General features: G+C 39.8%; 2 protein-coding genes and 1 long non-coding RNA gene across 36 annotated transcripts in view; 1 reads left to right on the top strand and 2 right to left on the bottom strand.

Moving 5' to 3' along the window:
- Positions 1-22,072, top strand: part of Glut1 (Glucose transporter 1) — a 97,856-nt gene that overhangs the window by 30,906 nt on the left and 44,878 nt on the right. For 32 of the 34 annotated variants that reach the window (XR_010575329.1, XR_010575331.1, XR_010575333.1 and 29 more), the window contains one exon: positions 17,476-17,522. The exons of the other annotated variants lie outside the window; for them this stretch is intronic. The gene's annotated coding sequence lies outside the window, so the exon portion shown is untranslated. The remainder of the gene's footprint in view (positions 1-17,475; positions 17,523-22,072) is intronic. 34 annotated transcript variants of the gene reach the window in all.
- Positions 10,999-12,301, bottom strand: LOC135943380 (uncharacterized). The gene is made up of 6 exons (XM_065489878.1): positions 12,208-12,301; positions 12,047-12,111; positions 11,781-11,884; positions 11,524-11,725; positions 11,323-11,460; positions 10,999-11,265 (listed from the first exon to the last, which is right to left on the bottom strand). Exons 1-6 carry the CDS (start codon positions 12,260-12,262, stop codon positions 11,047-11,049), a joined length of 783 nt encoding a protein of 260 aa, XP_065345950.1. The 5' UTR covers positions 12,263-12,301; the 3' UTR covers positions 10,999-11,046.
- LOC135943071 (uncharacterized) lies at positions 14,679-16,332 on the bottom strand. The gene is made up of 2 exons (XR_010575162.1): positions 15,249-16,332; positions 14,679-14,825 (listed from the first exon to the last, which is right to left on the bottom strand). It is a non-coding gene; the product is annotated as an uncharacterized LOC135943071 (long non-coding RNA).

Raw genomic sequence — 22,072 nt, 5'->3', positions numbered from 1 at the left:
AACGTCGCATGCCGAACGCCGCACTACAAAAGCCCATTCATGCGGTGCGTGCACGCGCGCGCGCGCGCGCGCTCCACGCGACCAAATCGACGCGCACCAATCTCTCTCGCGGCGATTGCAATTAATCTCGAGAGTAATTTCGGCCTGCTTGCTTTTAAATATGCATTATTAATTCCCTGCCTTTGTTTGCCTTTTCCCCTTTCTTTCTCACACGTCAGCCCGAGTGTTTGCAGCCGTCGATATAGTTCAAGGCCGTCAACAAAGCCTGTCGGAGAGTGAATGGCCTGAGCAAACCACCCGAGATTGAAACAAATCTCCTCTAAAACAACAATAAAATCGATCAGAAAATATATCCGAAGAGTCAGATTTATCAATAAAAAAGAAACAATATCAATTGTAAGAAATACACGAATGCCTAAAATCAACGAAAAACAGAAGAATTTTCATCTAAAATAGACATATGAACCGTCCACAAACAGTGCTCAGTTTACAAATCCCTTAAAGATGGCGCAATTCGCCCTTCGTGTTTGAATCGACCAATAGATGGCACCAGTGGTTTATTTTAATTGTGATTAAGACTCAATGCTGATGCTGTGTCTTCTGTTTTTACTGTTTTTAGAATAATTTCTTTAGACGCGCTGAAAACAAAATTCAGTCCAGCCTTTCGCCGTAGGAACGTTAGAAATATTTTTTTATTAAAAAGGCGATTAGCTTAACCGATTTTGGTTTTCAGCACGTCAAAAGAAAAGATGCTAAGTGATGATTGCACAGAGTGGTGGGATTGAGTCTGAAATTGCAGAGCAAGAGCCTTAAAATCAAAATCATACGGTGGCGCCATTTGTTGCCGGCTTCGAACACCAGAGGGTGAATTTTGTCTTGGACATATCTCGAGTTCTAAAAGTCAGAATTGCAAAAACTGCACACCGTTCGACTCGACTTGACCTATAACCCAATTGTCTGCAGGGTTTTAGAGGTGCTCAACCTTCAACCCCCACCCCCAAAGTACCATAATTCAACACCGATGATGAAAAAGTTGTAATATTTACTGTTTTCCCCTTAAAATTTAATTCAATCTATAAGAGCTCACGCGAGTTGGAAAAATTTAAAATTTTTAATTGAAAAACATTTCTTGCGACTTCCAAAAGAGCTCATTTTAAGAATTATTGATAAATTGCAGTTTTCAATTTATTAAGAATCAGTGTCAATATTTGTCATTTTTTATCATTTTTTCAGAACGCTATTATAAATCTAATTTTCTCTTGGTCAAACTTTCAAATTAAGCCCTGCATTGGATTCTCCTCTTCAAGCCCAACCAAATGAACACCATATTTAAGGTCATCAGGTTAAAGGTCATTTTCTGAAAGTTTTAAGCGCCAAATCTTAAAAAAACACACCAAATTTCGGGTTCTAACCGTCAAAATTCCAAACCTTGTACACCGGGGTGCGTATTGACCTCCCCTAAAGAATGCTTACCATATCACCCTCTTTACCCCTTGCATCCCCCTGCTAGAATTTCATTAGACAAAATGTCCATTCAGCACTTACAAATCCAAATTAAAGCTGTTTGAACACAGTTAATTAAATTTTCCGTTTGTATGCAACGCAGTTTTCGTTTTTCAGAAGTCAAAGGCCAGATTTCCCGGTAAAAATGCCTGTAAGCAACCTTTTTATTTATTTTTTTCAGCGTAAAATTAATTAAACCTCTCGAAATCTGTGCTGCTTTCGTCCGAATTGAGACACAGGAGCAGCATTTGCAGAATTAAAGCACGGTGGGCGGAATGGAAAAAGGAGCAGGGGAGCACGCGCGATGATATTGCGATTAAAGAGGAATTTAATTATTCCGTTTGCCGTTTGGCTGCGAGCGGGTGGGCGCCGTTGCAAAAATTTCCCTTTCGTCGCGCACACACACACACAGCAGAGAAACAGAAGAGAGAAAGGCACGCGCCCCCCTTTTTGCCTGAGTGTGCGCAGCCAGCATTTTTTGAATTAAGACTTGATAATCAGGATAATGGCTCGCGAGAGAGAGAGAGAGAGAGAGAGAGAGAGAGAGAGAGAGAGAGAGAGAGAGAGAGAGAGAGAGAGAGAGAGAGAGAGAGAGAGAGAGAGAGAGAGAGAGAGAAGGCTTTCAAAGCCGTGCAACACACATAAATACCAACAAGCAAACAAACACATAAATATCTGGCAGCCTGCAGCCCCACGCGCACTCACTTGAAACGGAGCAACAGCAGTTGCATCTCAATGCTTCCAACACGGGTGGAAATTCAGAGTCAGAGAGAAAAATTCTAACTATAGAGGGGGAGATGGGAAGATAATTAATTTTCAGGGCAGTGGCAACAGAAACAGTTAAATTCGACATTTTAAGATTTATTCTGTACCTAATCGACCATAGAGCCGTTTGTGGACAAGCGAGAAATTCACGTTTAAAAAGTGCTCTTTTTGTCTGGGAAGAAAGCTACAGCTTGTGCAGGCGACAGTAGAGACATCTAGCGAGATCAGAGAAGCTCACGCAGTTTGAGCAGTCACGTGTCTCAATCCCGCCATCACATTGGCCAAGGGCATGCACACACATTTCTTGCTTTTCTTGTAACTCCTCCACTCTGAGGACTTGAGGAGTGTGACATGCGCCACTGCTTGGGGGAGGGGGAAGCCAGAGAGATGAGCACGAATCAAGGCTATGTGCGTTGGCCAATGAGATGGCGGGATTGGGTCACGTGACTGCTCGAACAGCGCCCGTGCTGCACTGTTCTTGCTGGGTATGCGCAGATGTCTCTACTGTCGCCTGCACAATCTGTGGTTTTCTCCCCCATCCCAAGAGCAGTGAAATTTGAGCAGTCACGTGACCCGATCCCACCATCTCATTGGCTAAGAGCACGCACTCATCACTTCACTGATCTTGCTAGATGTCTCTACCGTCACCTGCTCCGACTGTAGCTTTCTTCCCAGACGAAAAGGGGCAAATTTCGAACGTGATTTTCTCGGTTGTTTCATTTCCCGTGGTCATGGTTTCGACTTATGTTGTAGTTCACCCCGTGCGCTTTCGTTTGACACCAATTTAGGCGCGGGAGGCTTCATGAAATTTGACGCAGAGCCGCTAACGAAAACACATTTAACATGGGAAAAGATAGGGACGTGGATCTGCGCAGGGCGAAAGCGCAAAGGTCCGCTAATCCGCGCAACTCTGATTATAAGTACCGTTCAACCCTCCAAATTGCTAATTTTTTAATTAAAATAAATAATTTTAGGTAAATTTTAGAATTAGGTCCATCTAATCCAGATTAACATTTCTATTTTAGGATCTATGTATTACGTATTATACGGGATCTAAAATTAGGTTAGAAAAGGAAACTCATTCAGCTAAAATAACTGAATACAGCAAGTGTTTATTTTATGAGTGTTTCCTCGTGTACCATGTGTTTATTTTTAATAACCCACTTGTCAGGGGGAGTGGAAATTCTCCCAATTCCTGTGCAAACATGAATACCATCACGAGTGCGGGAATAAATTTAAAACAAACTCAATAACGGTCTCGATGAGCGATTAGACAGCTTTAGGTCGTGTGCCCATTTGCACGAGAGTCCCTCTCTCACGCTCTGGCTAATTAATTATGCTCAACAATCGGAAAATAAAGAGCAGAAAAGGCCAGCGGCACTGTTTGCACGGGGGATTATAAAATGCACTCGGCACGTGCACCGCGCCAGAATGCATTTTTGCCGTAATTAATTAGTCTAATTAGGCTGCCGTAATTAATTATGTCGTGTGCTAGCTGCTTTCGTGTTTATACATACATACGTACGTGGGCGAGGGTGGAAAACGACGACATACATTTTCTCTCTGCTGTAATTATAGCCTGTTTTGACGAGCTGTCGTACGTAATAATAAAAAGATCGATATTACAGCGCGCCGAACGTGATGTGCGCCGCGAGAAGAAATAAAAAATAAAGAGTCTCTCTTACCGATCGAATATCGCTTATTTAAATCAGAAATATATGGAAATTGGATTCTCAGCTCTTAGAAATTAATTATTTTTACCCTGAAAGTGAATTTTAAATCCCTGTCCTGTATGCGGAGTAGAATCTTTTTTTTTGGCGACAAAGCGTCGTGTTCCGTTTTGGGAACAATCAGCTAGAAAACAAACGAAAGCATTCATTTCGGAGCAGGCAGAGGACATTGGCGAAAGTGGCAAAAAAGGGCACGAAAGCGGCATTTTAATATTTTGGCGCAAAGCGCCGAAAGGCACAAAAAGGCCATTGTTGCCAGCATTTTGGAAAGAGAACAATGACGCCCTGAGATGACATAAGGGAATGAATATTGATTCTCTTTTTCATTTGCACCACCAGAGAAACGTGAAAAATGGCTGCAAATTAAATATTTATCGGCAATTTTTTGTTTGTGGAGCTGCTGCTGGCGATTTATTCAAATGCTTCATTCGGAATTTAATCCTGATGCTTTAAAATCCTTCCAAATAAAATAAAAAAGATCAAAATATTACTAAAAATGCAGGGAAACCGTTCAAATTATTGTTTTAAGACACTAAATGGAGTTAGACACGATGAAAATAAGTCCGGAATGGAAATTTCGGGGCGAAAAATCCATCCAGCCCCCGACCAACTACTCAAACAGCCATAGTTGGTTATTTTTAATTTATATAATAAAGGCCAAATAGAAAGTTTTACAAAATAGTCGTTATTTTCCGACACCTTGATTTTAAGGGTGCAAAAATCTCATATTTAATTGAATTATGACTCTCATTTCCTAAAAAAGTGGGGTAAAAACGTACCACGCTATTTTAATTCATTAAGTATCGTAACGATCATAAGATTTTTTTCTAGGGTAAATTTAAAACCAGTTTTTTGTGACCTTGAGCTCTTACCAAAGAGGTTGGCCAGCATGAACAAGTTGTTAGATGCCAAATTTTTGACATTAAAATTGTTATTTAACTATGGATTTATATTAATGCCTGATAAAATAAATAATAATATTTCAGGGTGAAATTTAGGTCGACTAGGCAACATTTCCAGCAAATTTAATTAAGCAGATCTGAACACCCCTGCCAAGCTGCGAGTTTTTTAATTTCATTTCATTTTTAAAAATTGAGGAAATCCACTTTTCCCTAAAACAGTTACAAAATGAAATTAAATTCCTTCCCGTCTCCCGAGCTGGAATAAACTGACATCAAACAGAGCAAATCACATGCTCAATTGACCCAGAAGATGAACACGCAATTCCGCGCGAAACAAATCAATTTCGCGGAGAATCGAGGGTCGACGCGTTTTCCGAGTTTTGAGCGCGAATTCGGCGAAGGCGGGTAGCAATTCGGCGGCGGATTCGGCTGGAGGAGCTGGCTGCGAGTGTGTAAAGAGGCGAAAATGTTGTGAAGTGGGCCATTTGTATAGGGCTGGCGTTGCATGTGGTGTGTCGGCCGGGTCGATACTTCCATCGCGCACGCAGTGCACCAGGCCTGGCCGGGCTGTGCTGTGCTCTGCTCTGCTCTGCGCTCGGCTCCCCGGCACAAACCAGCTGGCGAGCCGAAACCAGGGTGTGGCTGATCCCTGCTTATACAATATATAATTTGCCTCTTCCGTAAACGGCTCTATCGGACCGCCGGCCCCCGCCCCCGCAATCCACCCCGAGTCACCCTCTTCGGCAAACCCTCCGTCCGTCGGCCCGCTTTTCGGGACACCACCGAGTCGGCCGAAATCAAGCGAATCTGATTGTGAGCAGCTCAGAGAGTGCGGAATTAATTCGTGGAAATGCTGGGTTTAATTAAATCACGAGGTAATTTTTTTTTTATTTTTGGAGAAAATTAGAACATGAATTGACACGGAATTTTTCCTTGTTGGTTAAAACCTAAATTTATTTTTCTTTGCGGCAGTAAGAAGAAAACAGAAAAGGGAAATAAATTGAATTTTTTGGAAGGATCGAGGACATTTTTAGTCGTTTTCAAAGTTGAAAAATGGCAAAAAATATTTTCTTTAGAACGGAAATTTGAGCAACATTTTTTCTTGAGTTTGCATGACTGCACAAACATAATGAGTTTTACCATGCAGTTTCTAAAACGCTTTCGAGCTCAATAAATTTAGTGGAAGGTCAGAAAAACACTTTTTCAATGAAGTAAATTGTTTAGAATGAAATTACTAAAAACTACTTCAAAGAAAAATCGCCCACACACTTTGTATCCAAATAATATTCGGTTTAGTGGAAATACACCAAATTATTATATTTGTAAGATTTTTTATTTTTCCTAACAATTCGAAGCAATTAAAAATTAATTTAAATTGCGGTGTAAAATTACTAAAATTTATTTAGGAAATAGAAAAATTTGAACATTTTTAGTCAATCAGCAGAGGAGGATGTAGAAATTAAATAACTAAACTTGAATAATTACAAGCTTTTTTGTTAGAAGATAATATGTGAACACTGCAAAAATGTGAACATTTATGCGGAAAAAATTTAAAATTAAATTCTAAGAGGAAGTTTTGCCTAGTTGGTCTAATTTGCAATGAAAATGGTGGAATTTTTAAAAAAGATTTAGGCTTAATTTTTTAACTATTTTTGTTGTGCTTGATAAAATTCAATATTTAATTTCCTTCAAATTCGAACAACAAAATTATTCATTATTAATCATAGGACAGCGAATAAATTGAATGAAAATATGTAATAATTTAAATTTTTAAAGCAACACACAATGATCATACCAGCAAAATTATTTATTTTTAATAAAATTCAATCCCCGTCCAAGATCTGTCTGATGAGGGGTCGACAATCGAACAATTAACAATTGTTTATGCCCAAGACTCTAATTAAATTAATTTAGACTAAAATAATATTAAATTTTTGGTTCTATGTAAATGTTAAAAATAGACTAAATTGCACTAAAATATAATTAATATTTAGTTATATAGAACATTAGCCAATTTAATTTTTAAAAATTGCTGGCTAAGAAAACGCACCAGGTTCACATGCACTCTAGGCAAACGAAAATGAAAGGAGAAGCCGTGCACGCCGGTGGTGAAACCGAGAGGAGCGCGGCAGGGGTGGGTGAGCACTGAGCGGTGCAGGGTGGGCAGGGGCAATCGAAGATCACGTCGACGTGCGAGTGCAAATTAAAAGGGTAATCCACGAGGGCACGTCGTGTGTGTGTGTGTGTTCGAATTAATCCAGTCTGGCGCTTTGAGAGCCGCCGCCGTTGCCGGGGCTGGTGCTGCGTGGGGCCGCGCGGCTATTGATTGCCGATTCAGCTCTCTTTCACCGACGACTCGGCCGATTTGCACCCTCATTAATAATAACAAGTTGCGGCCAAAGTGTGTGTGTGTGTGTGTGTGTGTGCCCCGCCGTGCGCGAGCGAGCGCCCGCTTTGTTTGTTAATGGACAGGAAGCGGCTAACGCCGCAAAACGGCCGCGGAAATTGGAATTGAGATACTGCCGAAAGGGATGCTCGCCCCAAAACCCTCCCCCACCAACCCCCAGCAGCCTTAAGAATTTAAACTTGGCTAGCCGTAGTAGCGATATAATTTCTGACGCTGCAGCAGCTGCTTTTTATTTATTTGGTTTGTTCGTGTAAAAAGATCTTTTTTAGAATTTTCAGGCCCAAGATGGTTGGGAGGGTTTTTGATTGATGGAAAATGGGGTTTCATTTAAGGGTTGTTTTTTCAGTGATTTTTCATAACGAATTGAAATAATCAGTTAAAAAATTAAAAAACTGCTTTGAAACTGATAGAAATCTAAATCAAAACTCACATTTGAGTTTTTTTTAAATAATCACAATAACTCACATTTTTAAATAAACAAACATGAATCTTAAAGAATTTTATTTTAGCTTCAGTTTTGAATGGCAGAACAATTAATTTCACTTCAATTTTGAACAGACAGGAATTGAGATAGTGCCTTGGGGGTTGCATGCTTGCGCCCCCACCCTAAGAATTGAAACGTAGCCGCCGCTCTATATACCGATTTGATTTCTGACGCCGCAGCAGCCCTTTCTTTTCTTTGTACGCGTCCGTGGGCCGAGCGGCCGACATTATTCATGACGCGCGCTTTCAACCTGCTCTTTTTCTCCCGTTTCTACTCGGACTGATTATCGATCCGCGCCAAAGTGGCCGCCGGTGCGTTCTGCACAAATCACCCGACGCTTAGTTCCAGACCGGCTCCCTTTCGAGAAACAGCCGCGAATTCACCCTAAACGCTTCCGAGTTTCAAGTACATAAATTTTCTCAAAGTGTAGAAGATGGAGAGTTTAATTCGTTTTTTCCCTATTTTTTTGTCATTTAGCTGAGCTTAAAATATTATTTATTTCTTCGTCGAACTCGAAAATTGTAAGGGTTTTTTTTAAATGTTCATGTGCTAATTATTAAATACAAATAATGCTAAATATACCAGCTAACAAAATAAAACCTGATTTTTAATATGGAGAAAGTTATCAACGCTCGATTTATATGCAAAATTTGAAGGTATATTTAATCCTTTCAAAAAATATAGAAAAGGTCAATAAATTAATAAAATTGTTTGTTTTTTTCAGAATTGAAATGTAATCAATAAAACATTCCACGCAAACGAGTCAATTCTGCGGTACTAATGTAAAATTTCATTAAGACGTGAACACGAACAATTACAATCGGAGCGTATCGAAAACGTTTAAATTATTCAATGTGGTGCGGCTCGAGTGTCGTTTAAGTCGGGATAAGGCAAAGTGGCCGTTTGGCTGGCTGCATGCCTTCTTGATTTACTGCACAAACAAGCTTCCGTGCGCTCATTTCGCCTGATTACAGCCTATTTATCCGTCCCCTGCTTTGTTTCGTGCGGCCGAAAAGTCGCTGCTTTCGCGAAGACCCAATCTGCGAAGCGCCGATAAATAATGCATGAGCCCGAGCTGCTGCTGCTGCTGCTGCTGCTCAACACGAGATTGACATGCACCAGTCTCGCCAATTATTGCTGCTTTTTTCTTTCTTTGATCCCCACAGCTCCACACGGCGTTTTTTCCCCTCCCTTTCCATCCGAATATTGTGTCTTTCTTGTTTGCTGATTGGGTGTATGCGGCATTTTTCGTCCCTCGAGATGTCATGCACGTCAACTCTGCACTTTTCAGATGCAATATAGCTGTGGTTTCACTGATTTTATGCCCAAAAGAAACTAACAATTCAAAAGAGAAAGTTTTGTTTTAAACGGATGAAAAGATGCAGACTAATATTAATTTCCTTCTTGAATTAAATCTGAAGGAAAAACATAATCGGGGTTGAAATATATGGTCATTTGGGGGTGGCGGTTGAGGGTAGATTACCTCTAAAACCCTGCAGATCATTAGGGGAGGCCAAGACGAGTCGAACAGTGTTCAGTTTTTGCAATTCTGACTGTTAGAACTCGAGATATAGCCAAGAAAAAAACTTACCCTTTAGTGTTCGAAGTCGCCAACAGATGTCGCCACCGTATGCCGTGTACTTTCGAATTTAAGGCACTTGCGCTGCGATTTGAGACTTAATCCCGCCACTGTGCATCCTTCACACATTTTGACGTGTTGAAAACCAAAATCGGTTAAGCCAATTGCCGTAGAATCGTGAAAACCGCTATTTTTTAAAATAAAAAATCTTTTCCAACATTTTTACGGCGAATGGTGCCTTTGCTTTTCAGCACGTCTTAAGAAATAATTCTAGAGGCAGAATGCTCAGCAGCAGGATGGAGTCTTTTTTTGTTTGAGAAACCGGATGGGATGATATATAATTATTATAATTCAGTTGTCATGCACATTCTGGTCGAGTTGTCATGTAGTCTCGGGACGAGAAATCAATTCATCAGGATCAGGCCTCGCGGCCGTCCGCGGGGACAAGTCAAAGTTTCACTCGCGTGCTGATGGATGGGCATGTTCTCACATCGGCGAGTGATCAGGGGATGACACAGACTGCTCTCTTGCGGTGCCAAATTATGATTCAATTAACTGCATTCTCGCGCGTCATTAATCAGGTGCGCGCGGCGGCCATGTTGGCCCGATGGAAGGAACTCATTTATCAACATTTCTACGGGTTTTGTGCAGTGGGGGAGCCGGCCGGCGCGTAATATCCGACTCAAGAGCGACGCGGCCTTTCATAAAGCAATCTTTGTAAACTGGCTGCTATATTAGCATGTTTAAGAGACTCTCTCTCTCTCTCTCTCTCTCTCTCTCTCGGCGGCGGCGGCCGGGCCACGCGCTCAAAAGACCAGCACCCAGAATCAAATTATTTTCCGCCGAAACGGAAACGCGCGCCGCGACGAGCAGAAGCAAAGAATGAAAGATGGGCCGAAAAGTTTCAACAAGCGAGCCGTGATTGACGTTTTCGCAATATTATATGCGCGCAGGGGCGCTCTCTTTAAAGCACACCGACGGGCTGCTGTGTAACAAAAGAGGCGCAAAAATCTGGCGCTTCCTCCTTCTTGCTGCTCCAGCACCTCCTCTTTCTTTCTCTCTCTCGTCAAAAGGCTCAAATCTCGAGAGGAAACAGCCAGCGAGCAACAGACAGACGTGTGCTGTGTGCCACTCTCCCCATTTGAAAATTTTATATGTGCAAATTCCATACCATAGGTCGGGACTGTTCTGACACAGCCCTGGATTTTAAATGTGGTTGAAGAGGATTGATACTGCGGAAGCCTGGAAAATCGTTGTCCCAATGCATGAACTCATCCCTTAGGATTCAGTTGAATCTAAAATTGACTGTTAATTTTTTAGATAAGGGGCTGTGTAAAGTTAGCACTGTTTCCTTACTTGAAATCCTATTTTATTTCACAACAAAGAGTGTCTCTGAAAGGGTTCTCACGCTGTTGGACAGATCTCGACGAGAGGAATCGAAATCTGACAAGAAAATGTGGTCAAGCGCTGCAAATTTTGGAGAAAATTTGATCTTTTACCTTGTTTAATTATTGAAAATGGTAGGAATAATTGTTTATTGCATCCAATAATTCAAATCATTTTCAATTTTCACCCTGTATATCAGTTCACTTTAAAAGAATGGGATATGAAGGAACATTTAATAATCCGCACACAAATCTCTTTATTATTTGAAAAGTACTTTGCATAAAATGCCATTAAACAATATCTATCGATCCTGGGGGCATTCCTGCGATGATTTCCTTGCGGTGGTAGCTGATGCGCGTGTAGTTGGCGATTTTAGTTCTAACAGCAACTTGGTTACAACACTCGCAACCGGAGTCGCTTTCAAAGGCAAGAACCTGGCCGTCGACAGCAAGCGCCGCATATCGCCGGAATGCCGGTGGATTGGTGTTTGCGAAATAGTCCGTAAAATACTGCAGATTTTCACGCATATAAATTAATTTTTGAAACGTTCAGATTTTGACACGCACCGTGCAAAAGCCTAATGCCGCGTCCTTCTCCAGGCATGCGAATTTTTCAGCGTTTTCCGCGCCGTACGTGGCAGTGCAATTTTCGACGCTCATAATTGTAGATTGTTCAAATTTCTTGAGAATATGGTTTTCCAAATACTGAAAATTTTCATTGAATTGCATATTTTGGGCACTAAAAATTTCGTCAAATAAAATATTTACGTCGCCGTCATCGAAGAAAAGAACAGTAGCGTTCGAGACCGTAGTGGAGAGGTTATTGAAACTCGTCTCACTCATCGAGAACTTCTTTCCAGGTGCCAGCTTTTTGCACACTTTGACGTAGACAAAAGAGGATGCAAGCGTAGTGACGCTGAAAGGGGTCCGCACATTTCCTTGCTGATCCGTCAAAATCATATTTTCCTTTCTACGATAATGCATGAGTCGAAGATTAAAAAATCTTAAGTACAAAATGCATATACTGCGTTCCAGCTATCAGCGTTGTTGAAAATAAGTAGTTTCTGCTCACGGCCAGAAGCATTCCTGTACGGTTCCGAGAGTTTTCGTCAATCCTGTTGACCTTTACCTGAAAGCATAAAATCTATTGATGACTTTTAGCAGGGGATTTTCTTCATTTAGTTTGATGTTGCTGAATTTTTTCAGCTTGGAATTTTTTTCTAAAAACCAGAAGATTTAAAAAAATAAAAATTAATCTGTTGAGACCAGGTATTTTTTGAGAAATCCTCACCACGTATGGGTATTCTGAGGGGTCTGCATAGGTTACGATAAAGGAAATACGCTGACCGGTTAGCACTGAAAAATTAATGAAAAATAATTAGGACTGTGACAGAATCCTTTTAATGATTTTAGTCTTTAAAATAAATGGGTTTTTAACCAAATCATACTTACTTGACACATGTAAAAAGCAGGAGAAAGCGAAGCAAAACCAGTTTGAGGCCAACATTTTCGTGCGAGTGCTGACACGATACACGACCCTACTGTCAGGGGGAACTCAGGGCATATATAATTAGCCTACAGTTTACTGCCACTATCTAATCAAAAGGCACATACACTGCACGTAAAAAAGAAACAACTTTTTCCTACAGTTTGTAAAAAATCGGGTCTTTAAATTATGTCTCATTTTTTTCGCAAGTCAAGTTTGCTATAATGAATTGACCAGAGTGACATTTTAATAAACCCATTATTTTAATACAGTTTGCGGTTTCGATTGCGGTGCGCTGCTGGTGCATGGGTGTCTTTGGCGCGCGCGAAATTCAAACGCGGCTGATTTGATTAATGGCCTTTCGCGTGCACTCGTGTTTGCAAACTTTTTCTATCAATTAAGCGCGATATATCAGTGTGTGAGAGAGAACAAAGTGTGTCGACGCGGCGGCGGCGCAACCCGCAACAAGCGCGCCGCTTTGATTGACGTGCGCGCGTTATCGGTGTAAAAGAGACTAATTTGCGGCCCATCTTGTAAACCGGCAGCGCATCACCCACACTCGAGCACCTCGTTTTTCGCACGCTACAATTTTTCTCTCGCCTTTCCAAAACGGCTTTATTTAAAATTGGATCGATGCAGAGGGTGAAGATTGAAAATTATTTGAATTGTTTGATCGATAAACAATTTGTTCTGCAGACAGTCCTAAAAGTAAGGAGACAATTCTAGTGAGGAGACAGAGTGCTAACTTTGCAGCCACTTTTCTCTTTAATTTTGGCTTTAATTCGATCCTAAGAGCTGAGTTTATGTGCATTGGCAACAGAGTAATTTTCCTGGCTTTTCCAGTATCAATCCGCTTTGCAATGTGAGCTACAAATTATTGGTCATCTTTGGACAAGTTGTGCTGCCTCTTGAAGGCGAAATTAATCACTCAAACGACAAAGCTGGATCTTTTTTGCGTGGACGCGGCCGTGTAGATTGTCTTTTCCGGCGGCGGCGGCGGCGGCAGTGCAAAAAACGCACGCGGTGGTGAGAGCAATGACGTCATCCCTCTCGGCGTTGGGGGTGCGTGCACGCGCGCGCGAATCAACACATAAATTGGCTGCCTGCCGCTGTACATACATGGGCATTTACTGCACGGCAGCGCAGGCCAGCGAGACGTCGAGATACGGATCCCGTCATGTTTTGCTCTATTGGCCACTGTCCTAGGTGTATTGATCGGCCGCTGTGCTATCTTTACACGTACACGTAACATGCGAGAGCAGAGCAGAGCCCCCGCCCGCCCGCCACTAAATATGTAGGCTAACTCAATTAAACGCTTCGTTTCTTGTGCCCTGTGTGCTGTGCGCGCCGCACCACAAATAAGCCGCTCTTACTTTCCACTTGACCCTCACAACAAACGCTTTGCTATATTTGAACTTGATCGGAAGCAGGAACAGCCAAAACTTACTCAAGAGGTGTATTTTAGAAGGTCCAGGAAATGTAGTCACCAAAAATGAGCTCGAATCACGCAACTATTAGACTTTTAAAATTGGCTAAAACAGTTTTCACAGCCAGAAACCATCTTGTAATCAGACAAAAGCCATCTGAATTGCCTAAAAGGCTATTTAAAAACATCGCTAACGCCTGAATGCTTATGAAATGGATGAAATATTGCTGTATTTTTTCCGTTTTGGAAACAGCTTTTTTATCCACTTTGTGTTAAATTACAAATTAATTTTTAGTTGAAGTTAAGTTTTTTTAAACCCGTTTTTGATTAATTTATTTATTCAAGTCAATTACGAAATACTGATAAATTTTTCCATTTTTTTGTAATTCTTTTAATGAATAATTTTTTAAAATCGTGTCAAGTTTAAATAGAATATAGTTAGTCTTAGAAGATTTTATTTTATTAGTACTCCACATTCGTTATGATGTTTATAAGATTATTGGAATAAATTTTGAATCAACCCGCATAAAAAATATCGCCTGAGAATGTTCTAAGAATAAACCGACTTCGCCCAGGATTAATCTAAAAAATTAATTATATATGAACTTATGATACGGTTTTTCGTGATACTGGATTAATCTGTAGATTAATTTAAGAGAATATCCTTAGAATGTTCCAGGATTATTCTGCCGGGGTTTGTTTCAAAAAGCTCTAAAGAATGATCCTAGAACATTCTCAGAATATACTTATGGATTAATCTTTGGATTGATCTGGGATTAATATTTAGCGTATCAAATCTTAACTTTGTATTATTCTTTGAGGACAATCTTAGAATGTTCTTAGGTTATTCTAATATCATTTTAAGGTTAACATAGATTGTGACAAAAATTATCCCTAAATTATTCTTAAAATTACCCTCAGATTGTTCCTAGAATATTTCAAAATCTGTTATTACTATTACTGCGATATAATTGGGAATTATTTAAATAATTACAAACTTATTCAGTTAAATTTTTAAAATTTATTTGTTTTTAATCATATCAGGTACAAAATTTTCTCTCATTCGATGCCAGCACCGCCAATCTTGAAGCCCAAACTGCAGAACTTAAACGATTGTATCTTTTCCCGTCGTGCAAAATAGCTGCGGATGGCTTGAAGCTAAAAAAAGGGAGCGACTCGTAGAAAAAAAAAAATAAAAGCTTTTTTCAATTAGCTGTGCTTGGAAAATGGAAGGTAGAAGTATGTCAAGTTCATGCATAATATTTTTCCATTTGCCATGCGAAGCCAATTGAATCAGAATGTGTAATAAATATTCTCGTAAGCGTACAAAAAATGCGACCGCGATTTACATGGAAAAATTATATTTTTCATCACCGATTTACAGTTTCCGCCACCCAAACTTAATTACGGGGTTCTAATTAAGAACATTAAGGACTGGAGAGGATCCCATATCAAGATATTGGTGGCGAAAACCGTACAAGTAGCGGCGAAAAGTGTAATTTTACCATAAAACCGTTGGATTTCAAAGTTGCGCGATCTGTTCTAATTTCTTTGGACGCTAATATATAAAATGGGACTTACCCTGTTAACCGCAAGATCCAGGCCATCCGTCCGAGTCCGCGGGACGTCCGTGTTGTCCCATACTGGCGGCGTCCGGCGTCCTGCGTCCGTTAATAACTTTGATTTGAACGGCGGTTGACCGTTGACGCGTTAGACAAAGAGAGCGAGGCAGGATTTTGTAAGTCTCTTGCTGCTGCTGCTCGCCAGTCCTGCTGCCACCGGCCGTCGCCCCTCCCCCGCTCCACAACAGAGGCAGGCAGCAGGCATTCCATGCAAGTGCGTGCATGCATGTGCAGCCGCCGCTACCACGCGCACACTAAAATCGCCCTTTTAACCCTTTTTTGGTCTTCTGACCTTAATTTACAAATTTGCCCGTTTGTCGGTAGCATTAATTAAGACTCCTTGTGTTAAGAAATTAATTTATTCAATCGAATTTATGATTTTTTACCTTTTTTAATCTGGGCAGCTTCTTTGAAAAAAGGCATCATAATTTTGTATTAGATAATGCGAAAAAGGTTTAGGTTTTAATATTAAAATTTAATTATCGACTTAATTAAAAAATATTTCCCAGAAAAATATTTTTGTGATATTATTTAACAATATGGCAGTTAATTTTCTTGATTAAATTATGTTTCATATTTAATTTTGTGTTTTTAATTGTAAGAAAAATATCTAAGTTCTTCTCTTTTAGGGTTTTTTAAAGAATATTCTAGGAACATTAAAAAAATATTTTGAATTAATCTCAGAATGATCCATGGAATAATCTGGGGATATTCTATTAACTATATTCAAATTACCCCTTTGGGATTATTCTAGGGATGTTCTTGTAGATTAATCTCTAGATTGACTTTAGAACATTCTAAGGTTAATTTGAATTAATTCCAGGAAAATTCTATAAATTAATTTTTTAGATTAATCTCAGAATGATCTAAAGAATAATCTGAGGATATTTTTTTAGATTAATCTCTAGATTGATCTTAAACATTCATAGATTAATCTCAATTAATACAGGATTAATCCTGGATCATTTTTTTGGATTAATTTTTTCGGGTAAATTTTGATTAATCTAAGATTATTCCGGATATTCCTGGGTTATATTTTTTTATGCGGGAAGAATTTTCATTGCTTATAAAAAATATTTGCTACCAGCAATTTCTGCAAATCCATTTATCATATTATAATTCAAAAAGTTTCAATCTGCGCATTGTAATTCGTGGTTAAAAGCCACGATTTTCCAGAATTTCATTGTTCGTGCCGTCAGCAAACCCATAAATCGGCCAAGAGAAAAACAAAATTAACAGTTTGTCGTTTTGCACCGTCGAGAAAATATCAACAGTTCGGTAAAGTTGCGTGATAATAAATAGTATATTCATGTTGGGGCTTATTCAATAAATCTGTCCTTTTAGCTAAAAAATTATCGCATGGCAAAAAATGGCCGAAATCTTTTGCGCAGCTGCGTGCTTGAGCGGCGGCCGCAAAAAGAGAAAGAAACAAGTTTTCCAATTTCACGTGCCGTCTCCGTAATAAAGTTTATAAATTTTGCCCACGTGCACCGCATGAGCAATTCAAATTGCGCGCCAGAATGTGGCCAATTTGGCCCAGTTGATCGCCAAAAGCAGTCGCGAGATTAACCTTTTGCCTGGCGCAGCGCCAGAAATCAAACTTTGAAGCCACTGAAATGAATTTTGCACCAAAGTCTGCGTCTCAGCCAGCGAAAAACCATCTTTGATACTGCAAAATCCTATTTTATTTCACAAAAAGGTTTTCCCTAAAAGTTTGCTGTTGGACATATCTCGACGAGAGGAATCGAAGTGCTGGAAATTTCGGCGAAAATTTGAATTTTTACGTATTTCGTTTAAATTGAAATTAAACTTGGTCTAGCGGAACACCAACTGCCGAGTAAATTATGAACTGTTGTTATTCATGATATATACTCGCACTCACAATAATTTACCAGTCTCTGACCAACAGCGGTGGCCAACCAACCGTCAAAATAGGCATACGCACGACGTATTTCTTTCTCTCGCTCGCCCGCACCGCCGGCATGTTCATTCAACGATAGAATCAGTCATGCCGATTGAGGCGAATAAATGCGAGGAATGTGCGTTTCCTGCTGACAGGTGTCAGGAATTTTTGACAGAAATTCGGAAAGTTCCGGCTCGTGTCCTTCGATTCGCCGATTTTTAACAGTTATTTGTCTTTTTTATCATTCGATTCTCCAATAATAACATTTTCCATCTGTTCGCAGGTGTCCCTCGCTGAAATGTGCTGACTTCAGGGGGCCTCAACTCAAAGGTAAGAACTTTCAACCAACTTATTTTGACCGTTCCATCGACGTTTTGAACTGACAAACCGCAAAAAGACCCTCCACGGAGAGTTTATCTTATCAAAAAGCGTTTCCTTTGCGGCCTAAACGAGCACAAAACAAAGCCTTATTGTAATTTCCGAATAAAAAATGTCTGAAAGCGATAATAATTGCAGTAATCCGTCATCAGCCTGGCCAATTTTATCTCATATTCGAAATTCGCCATTCACAAAAGGCGATCAATCATTTTGGCGCTTCTTCTCATGGCCCGATTTGAGCAAATAGCTCTCGTTCAAGTGCCGAGTCAAAAAGCAGATTTGCTCCAAATCGCGGAGACAACACCTCGATCGTCGACGGTGGCATATATCCACGCGCGAATTTTCGCACCCCGCGCCCTCGGCCTATATTGATTTCGGGTTGTTTGCTCTGCGCCGCAGCCGCCAGCAGCTCGCCGAGAGAAAAAAATTCCCTCGCCACCGATGGCACACACTTCTTCGCATAAATAAGCCTGGAAATGATTTAATTTATAAAAAATCCTTATTCCTTGAAAGAAATTTTTAGTTTTCACAAACGGGAAATTTTGAAAGCTTTTAGTAGTAAAAAGTATAAAAATAATTGAATAATTAACACAAATTTTACACGTTCCAAGAGTATTTCTCTTATTTTAACACTCATGATATTGTTGTACGTTTTTTTTCTATTCAATTCAATTAATTTATTTGACATTTAGCATGGTAATACATTCAACTTGAAGATCTTCTCACAACATATTCCATCTAATTGCAAATTACAAACACAATACATAATAGAAAAAGAATAACCCGACAACATCATAAGTTTTTGACAAAACAGTAATACTCTTGGGAAGAGCAAAAATTTGTATATATTGTGTTTGTAATTTGTAATTTGCAATTAGATGGAATATATTGTGAGAAGATCATCACCTGAATGTATTACCATGCTAAAAAATACAAATAAATTAATTGAATTGAAACTTCCAAGGGACTGTCTCAACCATGTTTTTTCTGCGCAGAACCAATCAAAATGGCGTCGGATGGGGTCTGGATGATCTATGTCTTATTTTTAAAAGAAATTAATTAAAAAAACTCGACCTCCAGAGTTTTGCTTAAGCGGTGACGCCCGCAGTGAAAATTGGCATCGATTTGGCTCTCCGTGCTGCAACGACTGTTTTTTTTTTTTTTTTTTTTTGGTGAAAAAATTGCCGGCACTTGAACACACATTGGAGAATATTAGTCGAGAGTCCGCAATGCACAATAAAAGTGGGTGCTCGCTTTATCAGCTGTGTGGAAAAAGTAGATCGTGGGCGCATTAGCGAGCGAGTCGATTAGAGCGGCGCGAGTGCATTAAAATGTTGGGCTATTTGGGCAAGCAGCCATTCGCGCACAGATAAAACAACAAAAAGAGCTGCGCCGGCCCGACTTAATGAACTGCTGCGATAAACACATTTTTGCACTGCCAGCCAACAGGCTCTTCAGCACGTGCACTCTCTGTACCACAGCCTCTGATCGAAACCAAGTAAAAATTAAATTTATTTCTTAATGCTATTTAAATAAATACATATTGTTTTCTTTTAATTTTTTGCTTGTTTTAAAAATCTTAACGTTTTATATATTTGGATTTTTTTAATTTAACGTCAAATTAGAAATTAGAATATTAATGCGGTGTGCACATCTTTAATGAAAGTCTCAGATCGTAGCCGAATCCCTATTTTTATTCAATGTATTAAAACATCATTATTATTAAAACGTTTTCCCTTGTAAATTTTAAAGACCGTCATCGACGAAGTTTCTGAGCACACTAATCGATTCTTGAGGGTCGAAATAGTTACAGTGGATTTCTTAAAAAGTGCAGCACGCCTTGCGAACTTTGCAGAGAGACCACCTGTATTACGAATGACTTCTTTGTCAGATCCAGCCAGCTCTGACGCATGCGCACTTCTCGCATTCATATTGTTTTGGCGGGAAATAAAGTTGACACATTGCGCTGGACTTTTTGGTCTGAAAAAATAGCCACTTTACCTAATTCGACCGTCAAGAATCGATTGGTGCGCTCAGAAACTTCGTCTTAGATTGTCTTTAATAAAAAATTAAACTGAAAATCACATAACTGGCCTTTTCAAATTTCAAATTAAAAAATTAAAGATAAAAAAACAGTGTTTAGCTCGTTGTGAGGCAGCCACATTCTCGGTTTGAGGGACAAACGCGCGCGGCCGCGTATAATGAGCGCGGAGCCGGTTGCGAATTATTGTTTGCTCTCGCGCGCGGGCCGTGTTTGAACAGGGCGGGCAAAACGGGTAAGAAAAGAGAGACGTTTGAATAAGTGATGCTCATCCCCGGCTGAATGCACACGCGCGCGCCTTCTTTGCTCGCACGCTGCACCACTCTCGGCACGCACACAATGCTCTCTCTCCCGCTCTCTTCCGCTCTCTCGCGAGTTTGCTTCTTTTCCGACGAGAGAGAGAGAGAGAGAGAGAGAGAGAGAGTCTCGCCTTGGCCTCTCAGGTGAGAAAACGCTCACCCGGCAAATTCAAATAATACTTTTCGAAAGCCCTCTCGCCTGGAATTTTTATGATGCTGCACGCTTTTGGATCTCTTTGCGTGTCAAAATCGCAGGAAAAATGGCTGCTCTGACTTTGAATATAAAATACAACTGCAAAAAAGGTGGCAATTTTAAAAATTCCTTTACAAGAGTGCAGTAGAGGATTTTTGTTTTTGTATTTAGTTATTCTAAATTAATTTTTAACTTTTGCTTACGCAATCATAAAAGAATTTAGTCAAGTCTAGACTAATTAATAAATTAGTAAAAAGATTTAACACGGATTTTCCTTTCACTTGATTCTCGCAATATTTCTTTTTTCCGCCTCGCGCAGTTTTCGTTTTTTTTCTGGTGGCGCACCCGCAACCCCTTTCTTTCCCACCATTCCTTTATTTTCTTTCTTTCTTTAGCAGCTCAACTTTCTGACAGTGACAAAAATGAAGTATGATTTTCTCTCTGGAGATTGATGGCTATTCATTTCGACACACAAACAGAAAGGCGCACGGGGAGGAGAGCTGGCCCCAGATAAATTTGCCAGATAAGGTTTTTCGCCTGCAGAAAAGAGGAAATGAAGTCGGTACCCTTGGGCAAACACACCAAAATACGCCCACGCCTAAATGCACTGATTAACAAACACAAATAATGCAAATTTAAATATTTAAAAACGGAAATTAAACATCTTTTAATATATTTTAAGGTTTTAATTTTATTTAAATTCATTTTATATCATAAAATTAACGGTTACAGCTTATACACCGATTGTTACTTTGCTTTCAGCACACAAACTGAAAATTGCACCATTGATTTAATTATTAATTCCTAAAACCATTTAATTTTGCCATTTTGAAAATTAAAAAAATGCTGCAAACGAGAAAATTGTATGTTTGAGGAAAATCAATAGACATTAATAGATTCGTGGGAAATTCCATGAGCGGGCAATAAGGAAAATGCAAACTAAGAGAAAAAGAGAAACGGTCATGTCTGTGCGGCGATGAAAGGCGAGATAGGCGCGGCCGTTTTCCGATTTTCGTCTCACGACACACACTCGTGGAAAAAGTCTTGCGTCACTCGCCCGTATCGAAACTTTCGTTCTTTTTCTCTCTTTTGCCTGCTTGATATAAATAACGGGAAAAGAAGAAATTGTTTCTAATGTGTGTTTGTGCAATTCGTTTCCCTCTTGCGTCGTTAATACGCGCGCGGTGCGCTGACTTTTCCTATTGTTTCCACATAGCTATGAATTTAAATTGAAAAAGTTGCCGACTCTATGAATAAATGCATGCGAATCCATGTCAGTTAACGTCTTTCCTGCAGACACTGAGAATAAAAAAGTTATTTATTTTTAACAAGTTCTTATTTAAAATAAATTTTGTTCTTTTTTTAAATTTAAATTTAATTAATTAATAATACTATGTGTGTTAAAAAAACCGTTAAGTGGTTGTTCAATTCTCGAAGCCACAAACAAACTTTGTTTTATTTTCCCGCTTCTAAGAAGCTTACACCTTTGCGTGGCTTTGATGGATTAAAGAAGATTGATATTGCAAATTCCATGTTACCAATGCATGAACACATCCCTAAGAATCAAATTGAAGCCAAAATTGACCTAATTAACACTGTAAATTTTTTACAAAAGTGGCTGCAAAGTTAACACCGTCTCCTTACTAGAACTGTCTCCTTACTTGAAATCCTATTTTCTTATATTGCATCCAACAATTTAAATAATTTTCAGCTGTCGCACTGTACAAAGATCACATTCAGCATTTTCCTTTCTGATATTTTATTTCCCTCCTCTCTCCCTCCCTCATTAAAATCAAAGCATCGCTGCTCTGTGTGGAAAATCTGATCCGGCGTGCGGTGGCGGGGAGTCAAAATAATTTCCGGCTAAGCAAGCGCAAAAGTTTGCGCCGCGTCAGTAGCAAATTCGATTGATCAGAGGGAAGAAAGTTTGCGGCGCGCAGGATGGAGGAAGGGCGATTCATCTAACAAG

The sequence above is a fragment of the Cloeon dipterum genome, chromosome 4 (assembly GCF_949628265.1).
Source record: "Cloeon dipterum chromosome 4, ieCloDipt1.1, whole genome shotgun sequence".
NCBI classification, from domain to species: domain Eukaryota; kingdom Metazoa; phylum Arthropoda; class Insecta; order Ephemeroptera; family Baetidae; genus Cloeon; species Cloeon dipterum.
Note: the sequence above shows the minus strand (reverse complement) of the source record. Positions and strands in the feature narration are given on the sequence as shown.

What these genes read in the sequence shown, in the direction of transcription:
- LOC135943380 (XM_065489878.1), bottom strand. Translation starts at nt 12,262, where the DNA reads ATGTTGGCCTCAAACTGGTTTTGCTTCGCTTTCTCCTGCTTTTTACAT. An exon ending in CCTCAGAATACCCATACGTG is followed by an intron (nt 11,885 to 12,046) that starts GTGAGGATTTCT and finishes TTATGCTTTCAG; the next exon opens with GTAAAGGTCAACAGGATTGA. An exon ending in ACGCTGATAGCTGGAACGCA is followed by an intron (nt 11,726 to 11,780) that starts GTATATGCATTT and finishes GCATTATCGTAG; the next exon opens with AAAGGAAAATATGATTTTGA.